The sequence below is a fragment of the Macrobrachium rosenbergii genome, chromosome 21, assembly GCF_040412425.1.
Source record: "Macrobrachium rosenbergii isolate ZJJX-2024 chromosome 21, ASM4041242v1, whole genome shotgun sequence".
NCBI classification, from domain to species: domain Eukaryota; kingdom Metazoa; phylum Arthropoda; class Malacostraca; order Decapoda; family Palaemonidae; genus Macrobrachium; species Macrobrachium rosenbergii.
In genome coordinates, this window is record NC_089761.1 from 12,854,306 (window position 1) to 12,879,314 (window position 25,009).

At 40.9% G+C, this 25,009-nt stretch overlaps 1 protein-coding gene across 1 annotated transcript in view; it reads right to left on the reverse strand.

The window, feature by feature from the left end:
- LOC136849680 (TBC1 domain family member 2B-like) overlaps nucleotides 1-25,009 on the reverse strand; it is a 546,715-nt gene that overhangs the window by 290,589 nt on the left and 231,117 nt on the right. The window contains 3 exon segments of the mRNA XM_067123026.1: nucleotides 6,636-6,812; nucleotides 8,693-8,830; nucleotides 12,200-12,331. Of these exon segments, the coding sequence (XP_066979127.1) occupies nucleotides 6,636-6,812; nucleotides 8,693-8,830; nucleotides 12,200-12,331 (447 nt within the window).

Genomic DNA, 25,009 nt, shown 5'->3' on the forward strand with positions numbered 1-25,009 from the left:
AATTGGAGATGGCAGCGGGAGCAGGTTCGGAAGGTATTGGGTCAGGTGAAGGGGAGCAAGGTTAGAATGAGAGGTAGGCTGAGGTGCATGATGATCAACATACAGGATAAGTTAGAGGAAGCCCAGGCAAAGGAAAGTATATTAATTACAAGGATAGAGGTGGTGGATGAGAAAGTGTGTGAGACGGTGAAGAAAATGGCTTAAATGGCTAAGAGTGGGCCCGGTATTCGGAAGGGAAGTTAGAACGATGAGGTAAAAGGTGCAAAGGAGAAAATCCCTAAAAAAGGGAAGGAGTTTTCAAGTAAGAGTATGGGAGTACCCATCATAGATAAGGAAAGTATGAGTGAGGTGAGTGAAAGTGATGAGGAAGAGAAAAGTAAGAAAAGAAAGGGAAAGATGAAAGGAACATGAAAGAGGAGAGGTGTGAGGAAAGAGGAGTCGAGTTCCCTGATTTGGAGGGTTAGCTCAGACTTGGAAATTGAGAATAACTAGAAGGGTAGTAGTAGTAGTAAAGGCTTGAGTGAGGTAGAGGAGAAAGAGGCCAAAACGGCATTCCTGAGGTAGGTTCCCTGGATTGAGAAATTTTGCATCAGGAAGGGAAGAGACATGTGAGTTTTTTGATGAGTATGAGAAGTACTGTAGACAAAAGTACAAGGAGAACAATAGTGTGTGGATGAAGCAGCTGGGAGAATTCTTGGATGGGCGGTTAAGGATGTGCTATGGAAGTATGTACCAGGGTGAACCACGGTATAAGTCCGTGAAGGCTAGATTGATTAGGCAGGTGAAGAAAATGAAGGGGAGTGTTGTATACAAGTAGGATGATAGGTTCAAGGAGGCAAAGATGAAAGCCTGAGAGGTAGTGGGCTTGTATGCTCATAGGCTAGAAGCTTTAGCCAGAAGGAAGTATCAAGAGGAAGGAATTGAGGAAAACAAACACCTCATGCAGAAGTTCTTGGCCTCCATTCCAGAGAAGATTAAGGTAATTTTGAAAGAAGAAAAAAGATCGGAAGCAGTGGTCAGGGAAAAGCTTAAATTGGGAGGATGTTTTAGAGATCCTAGAAGACCTGAGAGTAGATAATGATGAACCAAAGGAGATGTACTTTGGGTCTCTGAGGTGGTAAATGAAATGACATATAAGGATGCTTTGGTGAGTGAGGAGATAGGTGTGATGCGAGCCTCGTTGGATTAGTGTAGGAGAAATGGGTGGAAAGAGGAAGAAAGACTGTGCAAATGAATGTGGGGAATAATGGGAAAAGGAACTGAAGCAGAGGCAGAGAGAGGTTTAAGAGTGGGAGTGTGAGTAGAGCAAATGGAAATGTTAGGGGAAGTCAGATGGGAGTGAGTAGTAGTGATAAGGAGGGTTACAGGTGTAGAAGGACTGGGCAGATTGGCCAGTGGCAAGTGTTTCGGCAGTGGAAAGAGAGGCCATATGTTGGTGGACTGCCCACAAGTGAAAGAGTTGAAGGAGAGTAGGAGTAAGTGGAGGTCGTTGTGAAAAGTGCGGAATGAGGGGCATTTTGCCAGGACATGTAAGAACCCTCTGAGTAAGTGTGAAGGATGTGGAATGGATCGTAACATGAAGGAAGTCTGTCGTACCAAACCCAAACCCCAGGGAAACTAAGTGTGAATTGGGTTTACCATAGTGAGCCCTCTGGTATGGAAGGAACAGATGTGTTGCATGTGAGAGAAGGGTTTGTAAGTGGGAATGCCTGTTTTGGGGAATGAGTAGATTATAGTTTGTGTGTTAGAGTAGAATGTGATGGAGTGTTATTGACAGCATTGGTTGATATTGGTTGTAGCAGAAATGTGGTTTTCAGAAAGGCTTATGAGAAAATAAAAGAAAGTGTGGCAAGGACAGAGGAATGTGTTGGATATGTAACAGGAATTGGAGGATTGGAAGTGAAGGTGTGCTCAAGGTTTGTGAAGTTGATTACAGTTGCAGGAATAAGGCTGGAGGAGGAGGATTTTTATACTGTGGATAGAGCGAACGAGAGCGAACGAGAGGTATGATATGTTGCTGGGGTGCTCAATTTTGAAGGAAAACGGGGTAAAAGTGTAACCGGAACAAGAAATGATAGGGATACAAGTGGGGAGTGAAACGAGCATGAAGTTGTATGTGGAGAATGATGGACAAGTAATTCTGAAGATGGTTTCTGTAGTGGAGGTGTATGCAATGGAGGATGTACAGTTGCCAAAAGATTTGGGGAGTGAGTGTGAAAGTAGGGTGGAGAACCAATGTTGGAGTCAGCGCAGAAAGAGTCGGTGAAATATTCATGTTGGATGGTAGCTCTGCACGTTATGAGATAAGGCAGGTGGCACATGTGTTTGATAATCGTGGATGTAAAGGACCACAGGTCTGTGTACAGGTGTGTGGGGATGTGAAAAAGAAAAGGTGGAGAGGCATAGATCTGGGTGATAGACTGGGAAGCTTAAGAAGTGTCGTCGATTTGAGTAATAATACAAACATTAGGGGATGTGATGTGATGGCCAAAGGGGAAAAGTCAGAAGAGTGGAGTACAGAAAAGCTTAGAGAAAAGGTGAGACTGAATGAGAAGATGAGTGAGAAAGAGGAGCAGAAGTATGAGTTGTTGTGGGAAAGAAAGGGTGTGTTGAGCCAAGGTGATGAGGACTTTGGGACAGCTAGGTTGCCAGAGTTCCATACTCAGCTGACAGACTATACATTGATTTATCAGATACCCCATTATTTCCCAGCTCCAGTAACATGAGAGATTTGAAGAGCAGTGTGAAGAATTGGAAAAGACACGAGTGAGTGAACCCAGTAAGAGCGCTTGGAAGTCCAATTGTACCATAAGAAAGCTTGATGGGAAACTGCGAATGTGTATTGATTATCGAAGAGTAAATGAAGTAATGGTGAAAGAAAGATTCCCTATGTGTGTGGTGTCTGACTGTGTGTACAGTATTCATGGGATGAAAGTGTTTACCAAGATGGATCTGGTAAGGGGGTATTATCAGATGCCAGTGGTGGAGGACTGTAGGCCAATAACTGCCTTCTCAACTACAAAAAAACAGCATCAGTTCTGCAATCTCAGTTTTGGATTGGCAAATGCCCCAGCTGCATTTCAGAGAGCAATGAATGTGGTACTGAGCGGTTTTCCCCGTGAGAATGCATTGGTATTTCTTGGCAATATTTTGGTGATGAGTAAGACTGTAGAAGAGCACAAGAGATCAATGTGAGCAGTGTTGAAGAAGTTAGAGGAAGTGGGGGTGAAAGTCAAGGTAAGTGTGAGTGGTTCATGGAAGAGGTGGAGTTTTTGGGCCATAAGGTGAGTGAGTCTGGGGTACGAAAGGCAGAAAAGTTTGTGGAGAAAGTGAGAAATTTCCCTCGACCCAGAACCATGTGAGAGTTGCGTGGATTTTTGGGACTGATTGACTTTGGAAGAAAGTTTGTGGAAAATTGTTGAGGGATTGCAAACCTGTTGTCAGAATGGACAGGCTGTAAGAAGAGTGCAGTTATGAGGTGGGATGATAGGATGGTGAAGAGTTCGAAAAACTGAAAGAGGAGATGGTGAAGGATAAGGAGTTGGCTTACCCTGACTATAGTGCAGATGCCAATAAGTCAGAAGTGTATACGGATGCGAGTTTAGTGTCAATGGGTGGATGTTTGATGCAGAAGCAAGTAGTGGATGGAACTGAAAGAAACAGAGTGATAGCACATGTCAGTAAGGCGTTTAGTTTGGCAGAGCAAAATATTCTACCATTGAGAGATAATTGACTGAGCTGCAATTTTGTGTGAAAGCGTTAAGACCGTTTCTGTATGGTGTGAAGTTTGTGGTGCATACAGACCATCAACCTCTAGTGTATCTGCAGAAAATGAAGGGAGTGGATGCTAGAATTGCATAAATGGTAGAAGATTTGAGTGACTGATTTTGTGGTAGAGTAAAAGGAATATTGTTGCAGATGTGATGTCAAGACTACCTGGGGAAGGGAAAGAAGAGAAAATGAAAGACATAAGACCAGAGTATCTGCCAAGAGGATTGGTAGTAGCATGTGAGGGTAAAAGGGGTAGTGACTCGATGTTTGAAAGTGTGTGGCATGGATTGAATGGTTTGGTAGATGAAGGTCTGAAGGTGCAGGTGCCTGAAAGCGTAAATGAACCGAGGGCAGAGGTGACTGAGGAAGTTTGCAAGAGGCCTGGATGTTTGGGAGAGTCAAATGTGGAACAGTATCGGAAGAGTCTGAGGGCTATGATGTGCCCTGGAATAAACTCATTTCAGGAGGTTTTGGTGTCAGTGAGTAAGAAGTATAAGGTGATTGTGTCTGTGCACACTGCGGGGTGAGAAACCTATAGTGTATCGACATGAAGTGAAAGAGAGTGAGAGTGAGTTGCATCTGCAATGTTTGAGTGGGGTACACTATAACTGGGTTGTAGAGAAAAAGAGCTATGAAAGGAAGTATGAGAAGGAGGAAAACATTGAAGTGAGAAGACTGGAGTTGTTGGAAGTGGAAAATGATAGTAAGGAGGTGAGTGAAGGATGTTTGATTGGTGGTAGAGACAAGTGTCAGTGTGTACACAAGAGGGGGGAATGCAATGATTGTGGGAGTAGATATCAGTGGACAGGACTGTGGTCTGGTTGACACGGGAGCTCAAATATCGTTGGTGAAAGTGCATGATTAGGGATGTTGAGAGAGTGAATTGGAATGTTAAAAGGAGACAGTGAATGTATCAATAAGAGGTATAGCAGAAAGGTCGGTTGGATGGGAGGAAGTGAGGCTGAGGGTAAAGTTGGGAGAGTTTGAGGTGGAAGCGTGTTTGTAGTACTGGGAGAAGAGCAAATGCTGTATTGTTTCCTGTTTGGGATAGATTTCTTGAGGAAGAATGGATTGGTAAAGAATGTTGGGAAAGGAGTTCTGTTGAAAGATGAGGTTGTAATAGGGAAAGTTCAATGTGAGGCAGTAAATATGGCCAGGTCTGTGGGAATGATTGACTGGAGTCTGAGCGAGGAAGAGGATAAAGTGGAGTTGGACAACAGTAAGAATGAACTGCTAACAACAGAAGATGTTGAGGAGATGGAGTGGAAGTGTTTGATAGTGAGTGAGTTAAAGAGGTGTATTAGAGAGGGAGTACCTGGAAGAAGATGGCCTTTGTTGTTGAGTAAATGGATATGGTTTGCTAAGAGATTTTTGTTGTGTGAAGGAGTGGTGTATTTTGCAAGAGAGAGGATAGGAGAGTTGATGTATTTTCCAGTGTTCTCGATGAGTGGAGCAGTGGGGATGTGTACGTTAGTCCATATGAAATATGGACATTTGGGGAAGTTTAAATTAGTCGAGTGTATGTAAGAGCGAATGTTTTCCCCGTATATAAGGAAACTTTGTACAGTTGTGGCGGTTACATGTGAAGAATGTCAGAAGGGAAAATATCAGAGAGTGTATGCTAGCCCACCTGTTTTGAAGTTGAGTATAAAAGAACCATTTGAGTTAGTAGCAATTGATTGTGTAATTTGCCAGTAACTGCAAGAGGAATGTAGGTGTGGTTGTTATGGTAGATCATAAGAGTAAGTTGTAAGTTGTGCAGCGGTGAAGAATAAAACTAGTGAGAATTTTGCAAGAGTGGTCATTATGGTCTTGTTACCTGCGTGTGTGAGGAAGCCAGTAAAATGTTGAGTGATAATGGACTGGAGTTTGTTGGTACACCTTTGGAGCGAATGTTGCGAGAGTGGGGTATCAAGCATGTAGCAACAACTCCATACATGCCGATAAAAAGAAAGAAATCAAAGAAAAGAGACAATTAGAAGAGCAGTTGAAAACAGAGGAAGGGATAAGGCAGAGAGGTGATAAGGAACATAGGGAGAGAATGCAAAGCTGCCAGATTGCATAAACAAAAACACTTGGTCAGGCCGTCCTTCTCCATATACAACACTAAATCCTAAAAGGTGCCGATCTCGACACACCTGCAGCAAAGAAAGTTCAACAGCAGTTGGAAAGGAACAAAACTAGGTGTTGCTCTCTCCAACAGGGAGAAGGATATCGATGAAATAATACTGGTTGGTTTTGAGCACGCTAATTCCCAATCGATGAAATAATACTGGTTGATGCTGAGCAAGCTGACTTCCAATCTGAAGAAGTCTAAAAGACCATAGTTGGGGTAAAACTGTAGTACTGGGGTTCTTTTGATAGTTGTGTGAGGACTGTAGATTAAGGCTTAGGAGTTAGATTAGGGTTCTTTAATCAGGTTATGGTTCTTTTGGTAGTTGGGGGGAAAGCTATAAGATTAAGACTAAACTAGGATAAGGTTTGGTTAAGTTTCCATTCTGTTGGTTAAAGGAATAAATAGATTAAGGGAAGTCAGATTTTCATTTAATAACCTCCAAATCTGTTCCCATCATACTGCACCAATTGTGTACTAAAAGAAAAAATCCCCTACAGGGTGCTTGGATATCACAGCTAACATCTATACCTATGTGCTGTGCAAAGTTAATATGTGGCATTGTGACATCATAACCATGAGGGATTCCTGAGTTGGGGATAATCTTCATAGAGAAAAAGTCAAGACTTCTCTTTATTATGATTATTCATGGGTACCACAGCACTGTTCTTGAATCAAGTAAAAGGTTTGTATACTGTCTGAACACCTATGTAGTACCAAAAATACACAGAAGTACATGGTAATTACTCACCTTAGAACCTTCATATAAAAATGAATCCCAAATAGTGAGGTAAGTGACGGGAGGAATTATGTCAATGTAAATGCAGAGAAACCAGTTGAAGGTAAACAGAGAGATGTCAAGCCCATGACGATCAAAGTGTGCATTCAACCGAGGCAGCTTCTCAGCAACAAGATCTTTCAACACACGCTGTTGGTCACAAGAAAATTCTTTCACATTATCCAATTACCAAGCACAGAAAACATTAGATGACATGATTTTCAACGATATAAAAGTTTTAGCACATTACACTTTGATAACACAATTTTCGTTCATGTGAAAACTGACAACATAATACAGTATTAGCAAATGGAGAATAAACTAAAGGAACTGACAGCATCAATACCAATTTTATGTCATGTTCTCCTTCAACGAGATGAAACTTTAAAGAAAACCTAACATAAAATACTAATGATTATAATACCAAAAGCTATTTTTCTTCATTTGTGTACAGTACTATATCATACTAAAAGTAACTTTTTTCATAAACAATGACTAGCTTATATATTATCAAAATGTAATAAGCTGAGAATTTTTGCCTTCCTATTTCCACATCTTCTATTACTGTATAACTATTCCTCTCCCCCTCTCACTACATACAAATTAAACTGAACCTAGCCTATGGACACCACATTCCTCAATAACATTATCAGTTGTGGAATACAACAAGAGAATTAATGTGCTCTTCATATGCTTCATTAACACCAAGCGTCATAGTTATTATTTTCCCAAAGGATATTTGTTTCTTTAATATTTTACTTAAAAAATTCACAACATAGTCAATACTATATATAGAACGAAATTAAACTAATTTTGGCTATCTAAGCACATCCTAATTTTGACTGTAAAAAAAAATCATATTAAATTAAAACATATCAATGAGAAGTTTTCCCTAAATCATTCAATTACAGTAATGAAAAATAAAAATTAGGCAATTAAAAACATCTTCAATTCTGAGACACCCTGATAGTGGTCAACTTTTTGTTAAATATTATTAAAGTTGCATAAAAAGTGCAACCATAATCTATATCTATGTAAAAACATGAATTACATTTTATCAGTTAATTTTATTTATAAAGCAGGCACTCCATTTTCCATCACTGAAGATGTTTTTTTTCCAGAAATATGTCTTGGATATTTACTGTTTGTCTATAGGAATGGAATGGAATATTGGGTTTTGGTCAAAGGCCAAGCACTGGGACCTATGAGGTCATTCAGTGCTGGAAGGGAAACTGAGAGTAAGTAGTTCTGACTGAAAGGTGTAACAGGGGTTGCACAATGAAATAATTGTTGGGAGAGGGTGGATAGCAAGAAGGAAGAAAGATAATATGAATGGGGGTACAATAAAAGGAATGAAAGGGGTTGCAGCTAGGGGCCGAAGGGACGCTGCAAAGAACCTTTAGTAACGCCTGCAGTGCATCCCATGAGGTGTACTGACGGTACTAATGCTGTGCATGCCCTCTGAATAAAGAGCACAATGTATAACTTATAATTAGCTAAAACAGTAAATAAACAAAAGTATCATTAAAAAAATATAGTAAAAAAAAATTTCAATCCCAAACTGGTAAACCTTAATCAAATAACAGGTTTTGACAGAGGAAAAACCTATTTTTAGTAGCCATTGTGAGTTCTCAAATGAGTTACATGTTCGTGGTCCCCCAAGGTTTCTATAAGATCAACCAACCGATCTCCAAGAATTCTCTTACATTTGGTCTCAGCCAGAATAGTGCTTATTGGCACAGTGATAGAATACAAAAGACTCAGAACAAGAGGGCTCTATCTACTGTCCATGCAACAACTGCCTCGGTTTTTCTTTCATCCTACTAACACAGAAGTGACAACAGCGTGTATGTCAGCTATCTTCCTCATTTGGTTAAAACTTCATTGATCAACTTTGTTTATAAAGTACAAATTTTGCATTACCCTCCAATTCATCATTGACTATGCTCTAAAGTCCTTGATGTAGTAAATAAATAAAACTGTGCAAAAATATTTAATATATATGGTAGGCAGTATTAAACATTACTTACTTGATCTACTTGTGATCCAAGAAGATTTTTGTTATAATAATCTGGAGGCATTAAGTACTCAACAATATATACAAGACACCAAAAGGCATCTTCTTCATTTAAGAACAGCAGAGCTATTGCAGCAAGGCGATTCAAACCCTGAAACAATAAAACACAAAACTTAATTGAATACAAAAACAGTAAAACAATAACGCTTCCCAAAAAATACCACTACTGATAAGCCAAACAGAGACATATTACATGGAGATCACTGCTAATCAGGTTATACTGCTAATTTACAAAGCCTCAATGTATACTGATATTGGACATCAACACCTGATTAAATATCTTACTGTTTACAAATAATACCATAAAACTGAGAATCAAACCCAGTCTAAAGTCTGTGTTTATCTGTGTAATATAAGATATGAGCTACAGGAATAAACAACAACAAATTTAATAGTTACATTTCCACATTCTACAAACAGTTGAAATAATTTATCTACGATACTTCATATACGTAAAATTTAGGATAAAACTAAAATGGGACCAAATGCTGTTCTTGGAAAACAACAAATCTAAATTTATGAAATATTTAACATTATTACTTATAAAAACTCTGTGGTTATATTCAATTTAGTTTTATATGGGTTACTGGATATTCAGCTAGGAAACATGTGATATACCTGAGGAATCAGACTTGCCAAACCCCTTTTTCTCTACTAAAATTCCTAATTTGCACTCATCATCTTTATTATTACACAGCAAGTTCAAAAGACAAACAAGTGACATTCCTGAACTCTAAGGCTCTCATATGGATGACCTGAATGATCTGTTCCCAAATGAGAGGTGCAAATGGACAAGGAATGAAATTAAGATGTTTGGCAGACAAGTGGGAAGAGATTGATGGGAACAGATGAAAAGTAAAAGGTCAAAAGGCATTTGCAACATGACATTACTACTACTTAAAAAACTAGTACTAAAAAGATTGTCAATGTCAGATTAGCAAATATCTACCTGTCCTAGATGACGTACTCACTGTGAAAGCAGTTGTCATACATGTGAAGTGCATACTGTACTAAGCCCGAAGCAAGAAAAGGTGCTGTCAGATAAAGATATCTACCACTAAAGTTTGGTTCATTTCTTGATGATATAGCACATAAACCTGATATATATAGAGTTCTAAACAAAAAAACCATAAATGAGGGATCAAATACATATTGTTAATAAAAGTTTTTCAACACTCTTATAGGCCTGCTATATATTAAATCTAAACAAGATAAATAATCACAATTCACATGTCAATAATGAGCTGAGGAAATTTGGTAAAATCAATAACTGTTAGTTTCACTTCTTGCCAGAGAGAGCAACAGCACCAGCAGTCCTTTAAGATGCCCAACAAAAGTACCACATACAGAGGAAGAGATAATACATCAAGGTTCAGCACTGTCCTTTGCTGTTTATCTTAGTAATTGAAGCAGCTACAAATAAGTGCAGAAAATGGGCCCCATAGAGCTGCTTTATGCAGATGACCTAATCCTAACAGCACATGGACATGTTTAAAAGGTGGAGAAGAAGTGGGGAGAAGGTTAAAATCAATGTAAGCAAAACAGAATTTTGTGTAAATTTATTTTAAGTAAATTTAATATCTAGCTGGCCTATACAAACATTGAAAAACTTTTAACAATATGGTGACCTGAAAGGATGCAAAGGAAAATGCCAAAACTTCGACAAGAGAGATTGTAATTTTCCACAAGTTGTGGTACAGTTTTATGTATTCTCTTTAAATTTACGTAAAGTGGAAATGCGCATTTTGTACAAGAAGGATATTATGTTTTGTTGTGCTTGTATTTAGTAATAAAAAATGTTGTCTTGGGTGTTTCGTGTGTTTAATTGTAAGTATACATGTAATAATGCTTAACTACCAGTGTCGGTTGTTTGTCCGGTGGTTAGTCGAAGGTTTGGTGTAAGTCAAAGATGGCCGTGAAGTCAGTCTCTTCATTACCTTGATACAGAGTGGTTTGAGCTAGTAGGGACTCAAGAATGCAACCATAGTTGTCAGTGCCTTCAAATCCACTTAAGTATTCCTATTCATCTTAAAGTACATTTACGGAAAAGTTCCTTTGGATGAGGGACACGAAATAGAGATTTTGCTCACGCCAATCTGACTACTCTATTTCAAGCTAGGAACATTGAATGCACCAACAGTAAGTTTATATCATTTGTTTAGTTAATATACACAACACAATGTATTGATATAATCACAATTTGAACTGTCATAAGAATGAAGTAACCTGGGTGTCGTAGTACAAGACTTGGGCTACAATTAGGTCAGTACGTTTCGAATCGTTTAGGCTATACGCTAGCACTGACAATTTGAAATGCTCTACTTATTCTGAATGAGTCGGAATAGAAAAAGTACAATCAGGAAAGTGGCCTGGCAGTTATAGGAAAGAACTATGTACTGTACATTAACTGTACCAGAGGTGTTTAGGAATACAAAATCTAGTTCTTGATTTACAATTAACAAAATGTACTACACGATCAAAAGAGAAGAGAAGGAGGCTGAAAACCCTGTAGTGATAAATGGGCAGGTCTTAGAAGAGGAACACACTAGACTGTGAAGCAGGAGTTAAGAGAGCAGTAGAGAAAGAGAGTACCTGTAGCATGAATGAGATAGAGATAGCTAGACTACGGGTACAGAGTAATGTCCCATTTAGCAAAGACTTACCACTGCAGCAGAAACATGGTCACTGACAAGGATGCTGGAGATTTTGAAAAGATGTCACCATATATTGTTAAAAGTCAAGGCTGGAGCACAGGAGGAAGATCATATTATGAATAAGGAATGGGTTAAGAGATGTGGTATCAAGAAGCTGGAAAAAAGCAGTAGTTATGGAAGTAACAAGAAGACCTGTAGGAAGGCTGAGGAAATCATGGAACATGGATAGAGACCTAACAGAAGTTCACGCAGAAAAAAGACCACAGGGCAGAAGAGTGGGGAGAGAACTCATTTCATGTCTAACCCCATAAAAATGTTTATGATGATTTACATACACAGCCAGTCCCCAGATTACGACAGGCTCAGCTTATGACGTTCAGAGCTTACGAAGCTCTTCAAATATATTCATCAACGCATGTTCCGGGGTTATGACGCTTATGATGCTGATCTAACAGAAGAAATATGGCTCCAAAATGATAGAATGGTCATAATTTGGAGGTTTTTTATGAAAAACTCAATAAAAATGCAGGTTACATCATTTTCAAAACACCCAAAGGATTAAAAGTAAGGTTTTCTTATGATTTTCAACGATATTTCAGCTTACAACGATTTTCGGCTTATGACACAGTGTAGGAATGGAACCACCATCGTAAACTGGGGACAGCCTACTACTGTTTCAGTGCTATAAAATGTAATCAAGTACAGTAATTACATTAAGTACAAAATGAACTTCACAATATATTAATGAACACTACACTGAGCTTAAAACCTTTTATTTCACAACAGCATAAGTATAAGAGTCATACCTGACAGTACCCAACTTGAAGATTATGGCGTGAAAAAGCCAAAAGAACTCTCCTTAGCCTCGCAATACCATCTGAATGAAAGGACTCATAATGTCGGTTATTTGGAAGCGTGCGAAGAAGGTCAAGTTCAATCTGCAACATTTAAAAGCAGGCATGAGACTATTTTGATGCATTTTTCATTTATCTCATATCACTAAACACAAGAACTACCTATAAATATGCAAGATACTGAAATAATGTTTACCTTGAAATTGCTACAGTACTGCACAATACTTTCATTTGTTAACCTTAGGGTATTTTTATATTCATTAAAATAGATTAACCTAATCTTTACAAATGGGTTGAATAATAATAATAATAATAATGCTCAATATCATAACCATATCAGCTACATGAATTCTGTATAGGGTTTTTTATTGCTTTTATGACTTTCCTTTCTTCTAGTTGAAGGAGACTTAAATGTCTCTGATGTTGATTGATGAGTTTATGCATTGTCTGTTTCATGTAGTCATCTATACAAGATTGTAGAGAAACATTACTTAGAAAATACCAGCCACACAGTTTATTTAACGACTGGCTTATCTGGGTGTTGTTACTGCCCACTCTGAACTAGGATTGCTAGCAGCAGCTCTTGAAGGCAGCTGAAATGGCTAAAATTTTTCACAATACTGCTTTGAGAGAGGGTCTCCAAGAAAGGATACTAATAAGAATGTCATCAAGGTAATATTAATAAAAATGGCAAGCAGATGAAAAAGATGATAATAATCAGTCATTACCTTCTATCAGCACAACAATACATACCAACTTATCTTTCATTATATTGATATGCACAGCAATAGTAGTTCCTCTAAATCATACAAGTTATAATGTAGTTGAGGTTCAGAGGATCTCTCCTTTCACTTATGGTTTGTTTAAGAGGAGTATTGCTGATGCTCATCTAACTGCCACATTTCACTGCCTTGACACCTTGTGGACAGGTAACATACATATATGTTTACATATAGCTTTTTGGTGAAGTCCGGGTAACATACATATATGTTCAAGATTTCGCGCCTTTCACTTTGAATGAATTTTGCGGGAAAAGTGTTTCGATCACTTCCATGGGCCATAATTGACCTCTAGCAACTCACACAGCCAGTCTCTAGCAGCTCAGTAGAGGACAGAGAGAGATCAGTCTGACTTGAGATGTAATAGGAGAATGTACTACCACCCCCCAAAACCCAGGGCATCTTGTAAATATTTTACAATAAATATGCTCAGAATTTGTTACCGATTTTAGTTCTTAGTTGTTATGATATTGTGTGAGCTGTAATTATAATTTTACAAAATAAGATAAAAAAACATTAGAAAAAACACTTATAACATGGTAAAATTAGCATATTTTTATGAATGTCTTTTGTAAAAGACGCCCTGCGCATGGTTAGAAATATTCAGTTTCAACGTCCAAAGGAAGGTACAGAAAAGTAAAAAAAAAAATTTTTATACCATGTGCAAATGCATATCTTCCTCTTTCTATTGATGTGTTTATTTTAAATTGGCCATCCTTAAATTTAGCCCAGACTGTGAGGGTTAAGTGACCATTTAACCAGCATTCTCAATCCTTGGACTGTATTACAGCCTTTGTACCTAGCTTGGTCTGCCAATCTGGAGATTGAGTGTCCTTCATGGAGGATATATAATCTTTCCTTACATAAGCTTTCCTTAACCTTGAACTGTTTACTTAAATTTGGCTTTCTTTCGTTTTCTAAATCTTCAACTGAAAACCTTAATGGACAGAGTCAACAGACTACAAACCCAAAATGTTCCAAAAGGAAATCAGCCTGCAGAGAGAAAGTGACAGGAAAGGGGGATAAATAAATAAATATGACAGAACAGAAAACAAAACAAATACACCTGACATTCAGAAGTCAATGAATTTGTTCCTCGTTTAAACATTTAAGAGATCAGAAAATTCCACAACTGCACTAGACAAACTATTCCACATTTTAGTTGTAGCCAAGATAAAACTGAGTAATATTAAAACTGATGCTACAGAACAACACACTTTTTGCAGCAGCAGCCTGCTTAGTGTTGCAAGCAAAAACAGCTGGGTCAGGTAAAGAAGAGAGCAGATGTTTGTTGCTTGATTGTTATACCAAAATCAATTAATCATACTCACCTGAAGTGCAATTTAGGAGGGAGGATGACAGAAGAGCCTCTAAAAAGAAGACTAAGATACAAAAAATCCAATTCCAATAGCCAGCAGACCCAACACCAACCTTGGAAATACAAATAGCTTCCATAAGTAATGGATGCAACAGAAGACATGTCCCCTGAGGTGTACAGGTGAGTACTTTACAGAAAATAAATTAACACTTAGTAAGGTACAACAGCAGAGCAGAGGAAGGTGCTCACACTCCAAGGGCATTGCTCCTGAGCTAGCAAGGGCCTTCTGAGAAATATCTATGGGCAAATAAAGACCTGTCAATGACAACACAGAAAAGTTTAGAGAAAGGGCAGGAAGACAAACTGGTGAGGGCAATACCTGAGCATCCCCATTCAGCCACACTATGGGGTCAACTGAAATCCAACAGCACCAACAGCCAGGATGAGTGACTCTCTCAGAAGAGGTATGACACTTACTGAAGGTCTTAGAAGAGGCAAAAGCAAATTAAGAGTCTTGAGGGAGACAGTGTATAATCAGTCTCAACAGCAACATGTGAGGCTGAAAGGATAACTGACAAGAAGTGACTTGAAGGCCCATGGAAGCCTTTGAAACTATAGATGTCCAAAAGCAAAACAAGCACAAAAATTTCTGTAACTGTTAGAAGCCTGTTCCTCTGAAGGAAGCATGAAAAGGGGACTGGACCAAGACCAGGCAAAAGAGGGGAGCAAGAGCAAACCAACATTTCTGGGCTTGCCCTGTGTCGCTGAGTGAAATGTCCCTATACAGCACACATTTCTAGGTATAAGTATTGCTAGATATACCAGAGAAAAAAGCCAATAGGATGCCAGAGTTACTACCTCTGGTTCGATACATCCTTATAGGATGTCGGTATGTCATCTAGGAGCGAGTGGGGGCCACTACCACAGACACTTAACCCAATAGACTCTTCCTCTCCAAAACCCCTCTGCCTAAGAGGTGCCGATACAACGGTCCCACCACCGCTACTACTAATTCTACCCACAATGCACCATCCGCTTATAGCACGCTCTATAAACAACACGTTGGTTTTTTGTGGTGCTAGATTTGCATCTTTAATTTCCTTTACGGATTATTTCACTCTTCCTGATGGCTTCAGTTGATCAAGGCGCATCTTCTTCCAAGTTGAGTATTCAATTTTGAATGTTTTGGGACTCGATCGGGTTATATAAGTCCCGTTTATTATTTTCGCCTGATCGGCTGGGGGCCGCCATTTCGTGTTCGTTCGTGGCAGCTACCCACAGCCTTATTATCTGAATGCCTTCTTTCGTCCAAGACGATTGAATATTAAATTACTACGTTCTGTTAATGATAGTTTCAATTTTTGCTCGATCTCACGCGATCGGCTATTATTATTATATTTTAGAAGTTGAAAGTTGGGCCTAGCCTAGCTTTCCTTTATGCATTACGTAGGTACATTTGTTAAATGTGTTGTTATACCATTTCATTTAATTGTGTATCAGTTCTCGAGTCTGTTTTGGGTGGTGTTTGTTAGCCTACCTGACCAGTTTGGCTTTGCAGATTCTTGGAAGGTAGGCTAAGTTGGCCCCAGTCTTCCTTCCTTCTTTGGCTTATAGGCCTGAGTAGGTACGGTTTTCTTGGGTGGCCTTCGTTCGAGTTTGAGTGCAGGCCCTTCCTCCCTGACCAGTTGATTTTTCATCTCGGAAGGTGGGGTTTGGTGCTAGCGTTCTTTCTCGTTCGTTATTTTGGCGAGCCCTAGCCTACATATCCAGGAGATGTCTTCAGGAGGTTAGGCTAGGCGATAGAAACAATGTTTATTTTTTCGCCTTATTTCTCACCCCCCCTTTTTATATCAGTCTCTATTGTCTTGGCTCTCCCTTGGGGGCATTTTAGAGCTTAGCTCATTTGCCCCTTCGGCTGAGATGACACTTCGTGGAAGGTGCCTAGGCACCTGACCTGTTGTTGTCGCCATGCTTCACTCCCGCTTCTTCCCCGTTCCGCCATCCGGACTTGTTCCTGCGGCTATCGTTAGCTTGCTTTAGCTTCTAGTAGAAACTTTAGCTTGAGCGTCGTTGCCTTTTGTTTACGGCGGAATTGGAGAGGAGCGGTGATGAATTTTGTTAGTAGTAATTGTAATTTTGTTTTCTGCTCCTGCTTCCCTACCGTTCCGTCATCCGGACTCGTTCCAGCAGCTATCGTTAGCTCGCTTTAGTTCTTAATAAGACTTTTGCTTGAGCGTCGCTGCTTTGTTTACGGCGGAATTGTAGAGGAGCCAGAATGAATATTGTTTATATTAATGTTATTATTATTTCTGTAGTTTCTGTGATCGGTGTTCGGTGATTCATCCCGAACCTTCGCTCCGGCGACTAGTCCTCCCCGGTTGTTGATTTCTGTGTGTGTATGGTTAATTTTCGTGACGCTCCGGCGTCACCGGATTTGCTTTCCGGCGTGATCTGACTCAGGTTTGGCCCACCTGTTTTAGATTTCCATTGGAGAGTTCCGCCGTATCCACAGTTCTCAACTCTGGCGTGGAGAAGAATATTTTTACTTTAAGTTTTACTAGTTTAGCCGTTCCGCCACCTATTTTAGATACTCATGTATCAATTTTTTATTGTAGGTGGTGCATTGCCAGGAACCAGGCTGTAACGCCTACTTGCAGCAACCCTGTGGCCACATAGCATGCAGGTCACATGCTGGTTATGCAGTCGAGGTCGACGACCACCTCGTCTGGCACCCAGACGGCTGCGACGTATGCTACGCACTCTATTCAGATGTGGTTGATGATTCAGTACGTTAACCTTCAATTGTATTTAACACGGTTATTTCAAACAGTTTTGTTTATATCTGACATAAGTAATATCTTTATCAATCCTTTTATTGACATGGTATTCGATTAACAGGTCCCTCGGTCCCGTCAAGCTTCGTCTCTGGCGACACTGAAGATCTGGGTTGGCGGCTTTGGTCGCAACGTTGGTCAGGGGCGTCCTTATGTGCTGGCAGAGGATATCTGCAATATCTTATACCCTAATGCTAGGGCCTCTGCAGCCGTAGCCCCCAAAGTAGCAGAACCCCTGATGAACAAGATTAGGCTTGAGACCCAGGTCTCACCAGAAGATCAGGAGCTGTGCGGTGAAGTGGCCGAGGAAGTGGCCAACATCAACCTAGACGTCGAACCGATGGCCATCGACCTAGAGGAAGGTAGGGATGTAAGTGAGGCAGGTAGACCAGTTAATCCATTGTCTTTCAGTTCACCTGCGTCTTCGTCTTCATCCTTTCAAGGATTCTCTAAGAGCTCCACCTTGGGGACCCGTTCGGGGTCGGTGATCCCCAAGGTGAAGTCCTCTATGAAGACGAAGACTCTACCTAAGTTGTCTAAACCCCCGAAAACCCCATCTGTAACTAGCTCCGCCAAGGTATCATTGACTCCCAAACCTTCGACTTCCGCCCAGAAAGCTACTCCCCCTTCTAAGGGGTCGAGAACAAAGTCGAGCAGGTCTAAAAAACCTGACTTCGACCCTGAAGCTTTCGCGGAGTCAATGAGGAGGATGCTTTCTGAACAGGTCGCTTCTCAGTTCGAGGCAATGTCTCGCGATCTTGTCTCGAGTTTTGAGTCGTCAGGGAAGTATGTTCAGTCCTTGGCGGAGAGATTGAAGGCACAAGAAGAATCGCTGGCCGGACTGGTTAGTTCAGGTCCGGTTCAGCAACAGTCCTATGCCATCCCAGACGCCTCTAAGCTGCCAGCTTATGAGGATTGTAACCCTTGGCGTCTCGCTTTTAATGCCCCCTTCGCTAATGGTAAATTAACCATCGAAGGTTGTGGCACCCGCCCTGTGGAAGATTACGAGTTCTTCCCGGCAGATCTTGTTTTTCCCTTTCCGGGGTATGCTCGGCTTTCCGAGGAAGCCCTGGTAAGGGAAGATAAGGTTCCCAAAGAAACAGTGATCTTTCCTAGGGACCAAGCGCAGTCGGCATGGGTTAGGATCCTATCTGACTGGGAGTGTTTGAACACTAGATTGACCCCTCATAAAGGTCGATTTACAATGTTCACCGTAAATGAGGATGTCCCAACTCCCTGCACCTCTAAAGTGGCGGAGTTAACCCTTCAGGCCGGAACAGAGGAGAAGCCTATGCCACAGCTTCGTGAGACGGAGCCTACCTCTCTTCTCTTCCCAGCAGACTTGGAATGCTGGACTGGAGCTAAGGAAACCTTTACAGTGGGTAAGCTAGATTCGGAGTGCGCTTCGAATCTTTTCAGTGACCAATTACCCAGGCTTCCAGAGTCCTTGATCAAAGCTGAGTATGAGGCTAGGTGCCGTCTCAGCAGGTCTATCAATTCCGTCACCTCGGCGGAGCTGACGTCTGCTGTATATAGGGATGAACCTCTGTTCAGGATCCTGACCAAATCACTTCTGGCCTCTTTCCAGAGTGATTTGTTTGACTTCATAGTGGCAAGGAGGAACTGCTGAAAATTTGTTCTGGCTGACGCTACCATCCGTAACGAGCCGAACAAGCTCATAAAATCCTCTGTCTGGGGGACCAACCTATTTCCCGAGGACATGGTCAACTCGGTGATCAGTGAGGCCTCAAGGGCCAATCAAAATCTCCGGATCCGTTGGGGACTCCCCCTTAAGAGGAAGTCGTCAGAATTTTCAGGGCCCCAACCCAAAGGCAGAAAGAGGTCTAGGAGGTTCCATCATTACAAGGCACCCCAGACCCAGACAATTGTTCAGGCAGTTCCAGTTGGCCAAATTGCCCAGCCTTCCACCTCCAAAGGACATCCACACTATGTTTTATTGAACCAACCGGTTCACCATCCCGCTGGTTCAACAACCTGTGTCTCTCCGGCCTTTAACCCTACCTATGAGTCTCAGACTTTTCAGAGCTACCGCCAGTTCAGGGGCAATAGAGGTAAAGAAGCTTCAGATCTAGACCCGGTCCCAGGCTCCAATCTCGAGGTAGAGGCTCAAGAGGAGCCAGAGACAGTAAGCCCTCCACTAAATGAGCATCCCCAGGTAGGTGGGAGATTGCGCCTCTTCAAGGACCATTGGACATTCAGTCCATGGGCCCACAGTATTATTTCAAAGGGCCTAGGTGGAGTTGGGTAGGGGACCCCTCCACTTGTCAGGTTCTATCAGACTCCAACACCAGATCTGTTAGACTATACAGAAGACCTTCTTTTAAAGAAGGCAATAAAGAAAGTCAGACATCTAAAATTTCAAGGACGCTTATTCAGCGTGCCAAAGAAAGACTCAGACAAGAGAAGAGTGATTTTAGACCTATCAACTCTAAACTCTTACATTCAATGCGACAGGTTCCGTATGTTGACCGTCTCTCAAAAATGACGGACCTTACTTCCCCCCAAAATGGGGCCGTCACCACCTCTATAGATCTTACAGACGCCTATTATCATGTTCCAATAGCAAGAAACTTCTTCCCTTATCTGGGATTCAGACTGGGAAGACAGGCTTACTCGTTCAGAGTAATGCCTTTCGGACTAAACATAGCACCCAGGATCTTCACCAAATTGGGAGAAGCCGTGGTGCAGGAACTGAGATCTCAAGGCATCAAGGTCGTGGCTTATCTGGACGACTAATCTGGGCTTCCAGCGACTCGAATGTCGGAAGTCGACCAAGTTAGTCATTCAGTTCCTAGAGTATCTGGGTTTTCATATAAATACAAAGAAATCTTGTCTAACCCCGGCGGACAAATTTCAGTGGCTGGGCATTCAGTGGGACTTAAGCACCCACAAACTTTCAATTCCCCCAGCAAAATGCAAAGAGATAGCCAAAGCAACAAGACAGTTTCTCAAGTGCAAACGAGCCTCTCGTCGCACTCAAGAAAGAATCCTGGGTTCCCTTCAGTTTGCGTCCGTAACAGACCTTCTCCTCAAAGCAAAACTGAAGGACATAAATCGAGTGTGGCGGAGTCGAGCCAATTGCTTTTCCCTCATACCTCCAATCTTAAAGAAAAGACTTCGCCCCTGGACAACGGCCAAAAGTCTTTCCAAATCGATTCTTTACAATTTCCCCTCCAGCCCTGATCGTCCCACACGGACGCATCTCTGACCGGTTGGGGAGGTTACTCACAATACAAAAAGGTTCAAGGACTCTGGTCGAGCCACTTTCGTCACTTCCACATAAACATTCTGGAAGCAATGGCAGTTTTCTTGACTCTGAAACGCTTACGTCCGCCAGGAACATACATGTCAGATTAGTCCTGGACAGTGCAGTGATAGTTCATTGTCTGAACAGGAGGTTCCAAGACAAGTCACATAAATCATGTAATGATAGCAATCTTTTCATTAGCAATGAAAAATCATTGGCACTTGTCAGCCACACATCTGTCAGGAGTGAGGAACGTGATTGCAGATTCTCTGTCAAGAACGACTCCCCTGGAATCGGAATGGTCTCTGGACAAGAAATCCTTCAATTGGATTTGCCATCAGATTCCAGGGCTTCAGGTGGACCTGTTTGCCACAGAATCAAATCACAAACTCCCATGTTATATAGCTCCAAACCTGGACCCTCGGGCTTACACTACAGACACAATGTCAATAGACTGGAACAGATGGCAGAAAGTCTATCTGTTTCCTCCAGTAAATCTTCTGTGGAAAGTTTTACACAAACTCAGGTCATTCAAAGGTCAAATAGCCTTAGTAGCCCCCAACTGGCCGAAGAGCAATTGGTTTCCCCTTCTGTTAGAGCTGAAACTCAGAGCCTTGCAAATTCCTCATCCAATGTTAACCCAAGTAGTACAAACTCAGACTGTGTCAGCTTCCTCAGGAATGCTGAATGCCCTAACTTTATGGATTTCATGAAGTTTACGGCTCAGAAAAATGCTAATGTTGATCCTCAAAACACAATGTTTTTGGAATCAGATAAGAGAGAGTCTACTCTTCGTCAGTATGATTCAGCAGTTAAAAAACTTGCTAACTTTCTGAAAGAGTCAGACATTCATACTATGACTACAAATCTTACAATCTCATTTTTTAAAGTCCTTTTTGACAAAGGTCTGGCAGCTAGTACCATTACTACAACTAAATCTGCCTTAAAGAAAGTATTCCTATGGGGATTTAATATTGATCTGACGGACTCATATTTTTCATCTATTCCTAAAGCTTGTGCCTGTCTTAGACCAACTTCCCGTCCTAAAACGGTTTCTTGGTTTTTAAATGACGTTTTAAAATTAGCCTCAGACACAAATAATGAATCTTGCCCTTATTCGACTCTTCTTAGAAAAACTTTGTTTTTGATTAGCCTGGCTTCAGGAGCTAGAATCTCTGAACTATCAGCCCTTTCTAGAGAGTCGAATCATGTAGATTTCCTCCCATCAGGAGAGGTGCTACTCTCTCCAGACCAAATGTTTTTAGCCAAGAATGAAGACCCTCTAATTAGGTGGTCTCCCTGTTAGATAATACCTCTTCCAGAAGATCCCTCTTTATGTCCGGTGGTTACATTAAAAGCCTACCTGGAAAGGACCTCTCAGAGGTCTTCAGGTCCACTTTTTGTTAGAGAAAATGGTGGAACCATCTCCTTGAATGGCATTAGACAACAAATACTTTATTTTATTAAACAAGCCAATCGGGATTCAATCCCCCAAGTCCATGATATCCGGGCTGTAGCCACCTCAGTTAATTATTTCCAACATATGAATTTTGAGGAAATTAAGAAATATACGGGCTGGAAATCCTCTAGAGTCTTTAAACGTCACTACCTTAAATCCTTGGAGGCTCTGAAGTTTTCTGCTGTCGCTGCAGGGAACATTGTTTCCCCAGAGTCAGCCTAATATTATATTATTTTATTATTTATAATTTGTTATTTGTAATATGTAATTGTATTGTTTTCTATTTGCCCTACCAATTGGTACCTCTCACCTACCTGCCTCGCTTGTACTCCCGTCCTTCCTATCTTGTTGTCGGAGTTTGGGTTGCTTCACAATCCATTCCTGGCTTTGTTTTATCACCTTTGTTGTTAAGTTTTCACCAAATCTTGTTATTCTAGGTGATGGTTACTAGTTTACTTATTAATCTTAATATTGTAACTTCATTGTTTTGCATTAATTAAGACAGTTATAGCCCTTTTGTACATATTTATATTTACATTTGCTATTTTCGATTACTAAAAAGCATATTTAAAATAAAATTTTTATTTTCTCCTTAATACAATTAATCCTTTTAAATTTACAAGCTTCTTTGGTCATTCTCTGCTACTATTTCACTCAGCGACACAGGGCAGCAAGCCCAGAAAAGGATTTTGACAAAGGAAAAATCTATTTCTGGTGAAGGCCTGTGTCGCTTCAGTGAATCCTTCCCTCTCTATATTTCCCACCTGAACTAGCCAAAAAGCTTGGGTGCTATTTCGGGATGGTGCATTGTGGGTAGAATTAGTAGTAGCGGTGGTGGGACCGTTGTATCGGCACCTCTTAGGCAGATGGGTTTTGGAGAGGAAGAGTCTATTGGGTTAAGTGTCTGTGGTAGTGGCCCCCACTCGCTCCTAGATGACATACCGACATCCTATAAGGATGTATCGAACCAGAGGTAGTAACTCTGGCATCCTATTGGCTTTTATCTCTGGTATATCTAGCAATACTTATACCTAGAAATGTGTGCTGTATAGGGACATTTCACTGAGCGACACAGGCCTTCACCCAGAAATAGATTTTTCCTTCGTCAAAATCCCTTTTTTCAGAGAGAAACTGTACTTACAAGAACCACATACCATGGGAACCGAGAAGATGCAACAACCATGGAAGGTTGTAAAAACAATGGAGGATGTTGTTCCAGAAGTCTCTTCTGGCCATGAAGAAATATCAATGAATGGTAAGGACAGGAGAGTCAGAAACCATAACCACTATGGCCAAAAACCATAGGAGCAACGAGAATCATCCAAGCCTCAGGGGACCCTGGAACCTTCAAGTCTGTCTGCACTGTCCAAACAGGAAAGTGTCAAGATACCTAGGCCTTCCCCAGATTGAAGTGTGACGGCAGACTAAGCAGCTGAGCCCAGAACCAAAAGCAGACTGGCCCAGAAACATGCAAAAAGGACCAGCCAGGGCCTTCTTAGTTACACCTGGGGGCTTTGCAGACCTCTGAGGTAAAGAATTACCCTGAAGGATGGAACTGATGATAGCAAGATCCAAGGTAAATTGAAGTGTCAGATCCATACTATACTGATAGCAAAGAACTCAATTACTGACTTCTATGAAGCCGAACCTTGTCCTTCCCAAATCACAGGACACCACAGAAAAATGGAAGGTAATAATTCCATCACAGCAACTCAACAACAGGTCTAGCCTAAGAGGACTGCCACAGATCTACAACCAAGTCCTGGCATCTAACTACCCTGGACCTGACAACCCCACCAGGTACTGAAAAGAGGGATATCCACTGAATTGGCAAGAGCAGGAAAAACGAGGATATGGCTGAAATCAAGGAATACTCCAGTGGCTTCTGTGGAACCCCTGTTAAAAAAGAGTCTAAAATTGCTGCCCATGGGATGATCCCTAAAAACAGAAGTCCTGAGGACTGTGCCACATTGTAAGAGGAAACTGCAAAGTACTACATTCCCCGAGGAGAACAGGAAACCATCCTACACCATTCCCTAAAAGATGAATTAACACAGATACAGTACAAAACCCCTTCACCACTAGCATCAGCACTGAATGAGCCAGGTTGATCTACAACCAACCCTTTGATAGGAAAAGCAGCAAGACCTCTCCAACACCTTTGACGAAGCCAAGGGGACATCTACCTTCGATTAATGAAAATGATTAAGCTTGTCAACACAAAAAAGGAAAATCTCAGAAAGGGGAGGGGGGGGAATCAGAAGAGGAAAATCAGTCCAAGGCACCAATAGGAAGAAGATGATGCATAGGAGGCTGATATGGGAGGCCCTGAGGGGATCCCTCAGGCTTGACAGTAGGAGGCACCCAGGACATGACCTTGATGAGAACACAAGTACAGAACTGCTTGTGCTAAAAATAATTACTGTAAATCTTTTAAATATTACTTTATTATTTTATGTGACCAAAGTTCTCTCTCACAGCTGTTTAACTCTCTCTTTCTATTTCAGTCTGTCTTAGAGGACCGAATAACAATCCCAACTGAATCTTTTGCATCCCCTGTTTTTCTATGATTGGCTGCATTTTCTATGTGTGCTACTGAAGTTTTTATGAACCAACATGTGCCAGACTATGTTGCAAAGGAGATTTGTAAAGCAAGTAGAGACTCCATGAATTTAGCAGAATTGTAAATATGACCAGATGTCTCATTTCTTTCCTGTGAAATAAGGTTAAGTAAATCATCGTCACATGTAAAAATTTCACTATGATTATCAGAAATGGTAATTATAGGGATAAGCTGAGTAGAGCCAATGCATGTGTGTGTGTGTGTGTGAAAGAGAGAGAGAGAAGAGAGAGAATGCCAACATTGTAAATTTATTTGGTTGATTTTGGTTACCTACACTTAAATAAAGAAAATTTGTTCATTATTTCCAAGTCCATTAGACAAATACAAAGATTTGTATTCACATTCACTTGAAGCCATCGCTTTTACAGGAAAGAGTGAAATTTCAGTGTGAGAACCGAATTTAGTAGTTTGGATAACTGCTTCCTATCCTGAAATATACAACTCATCCTAACATCATTGCGACCACAGGCATGCAGGGCAA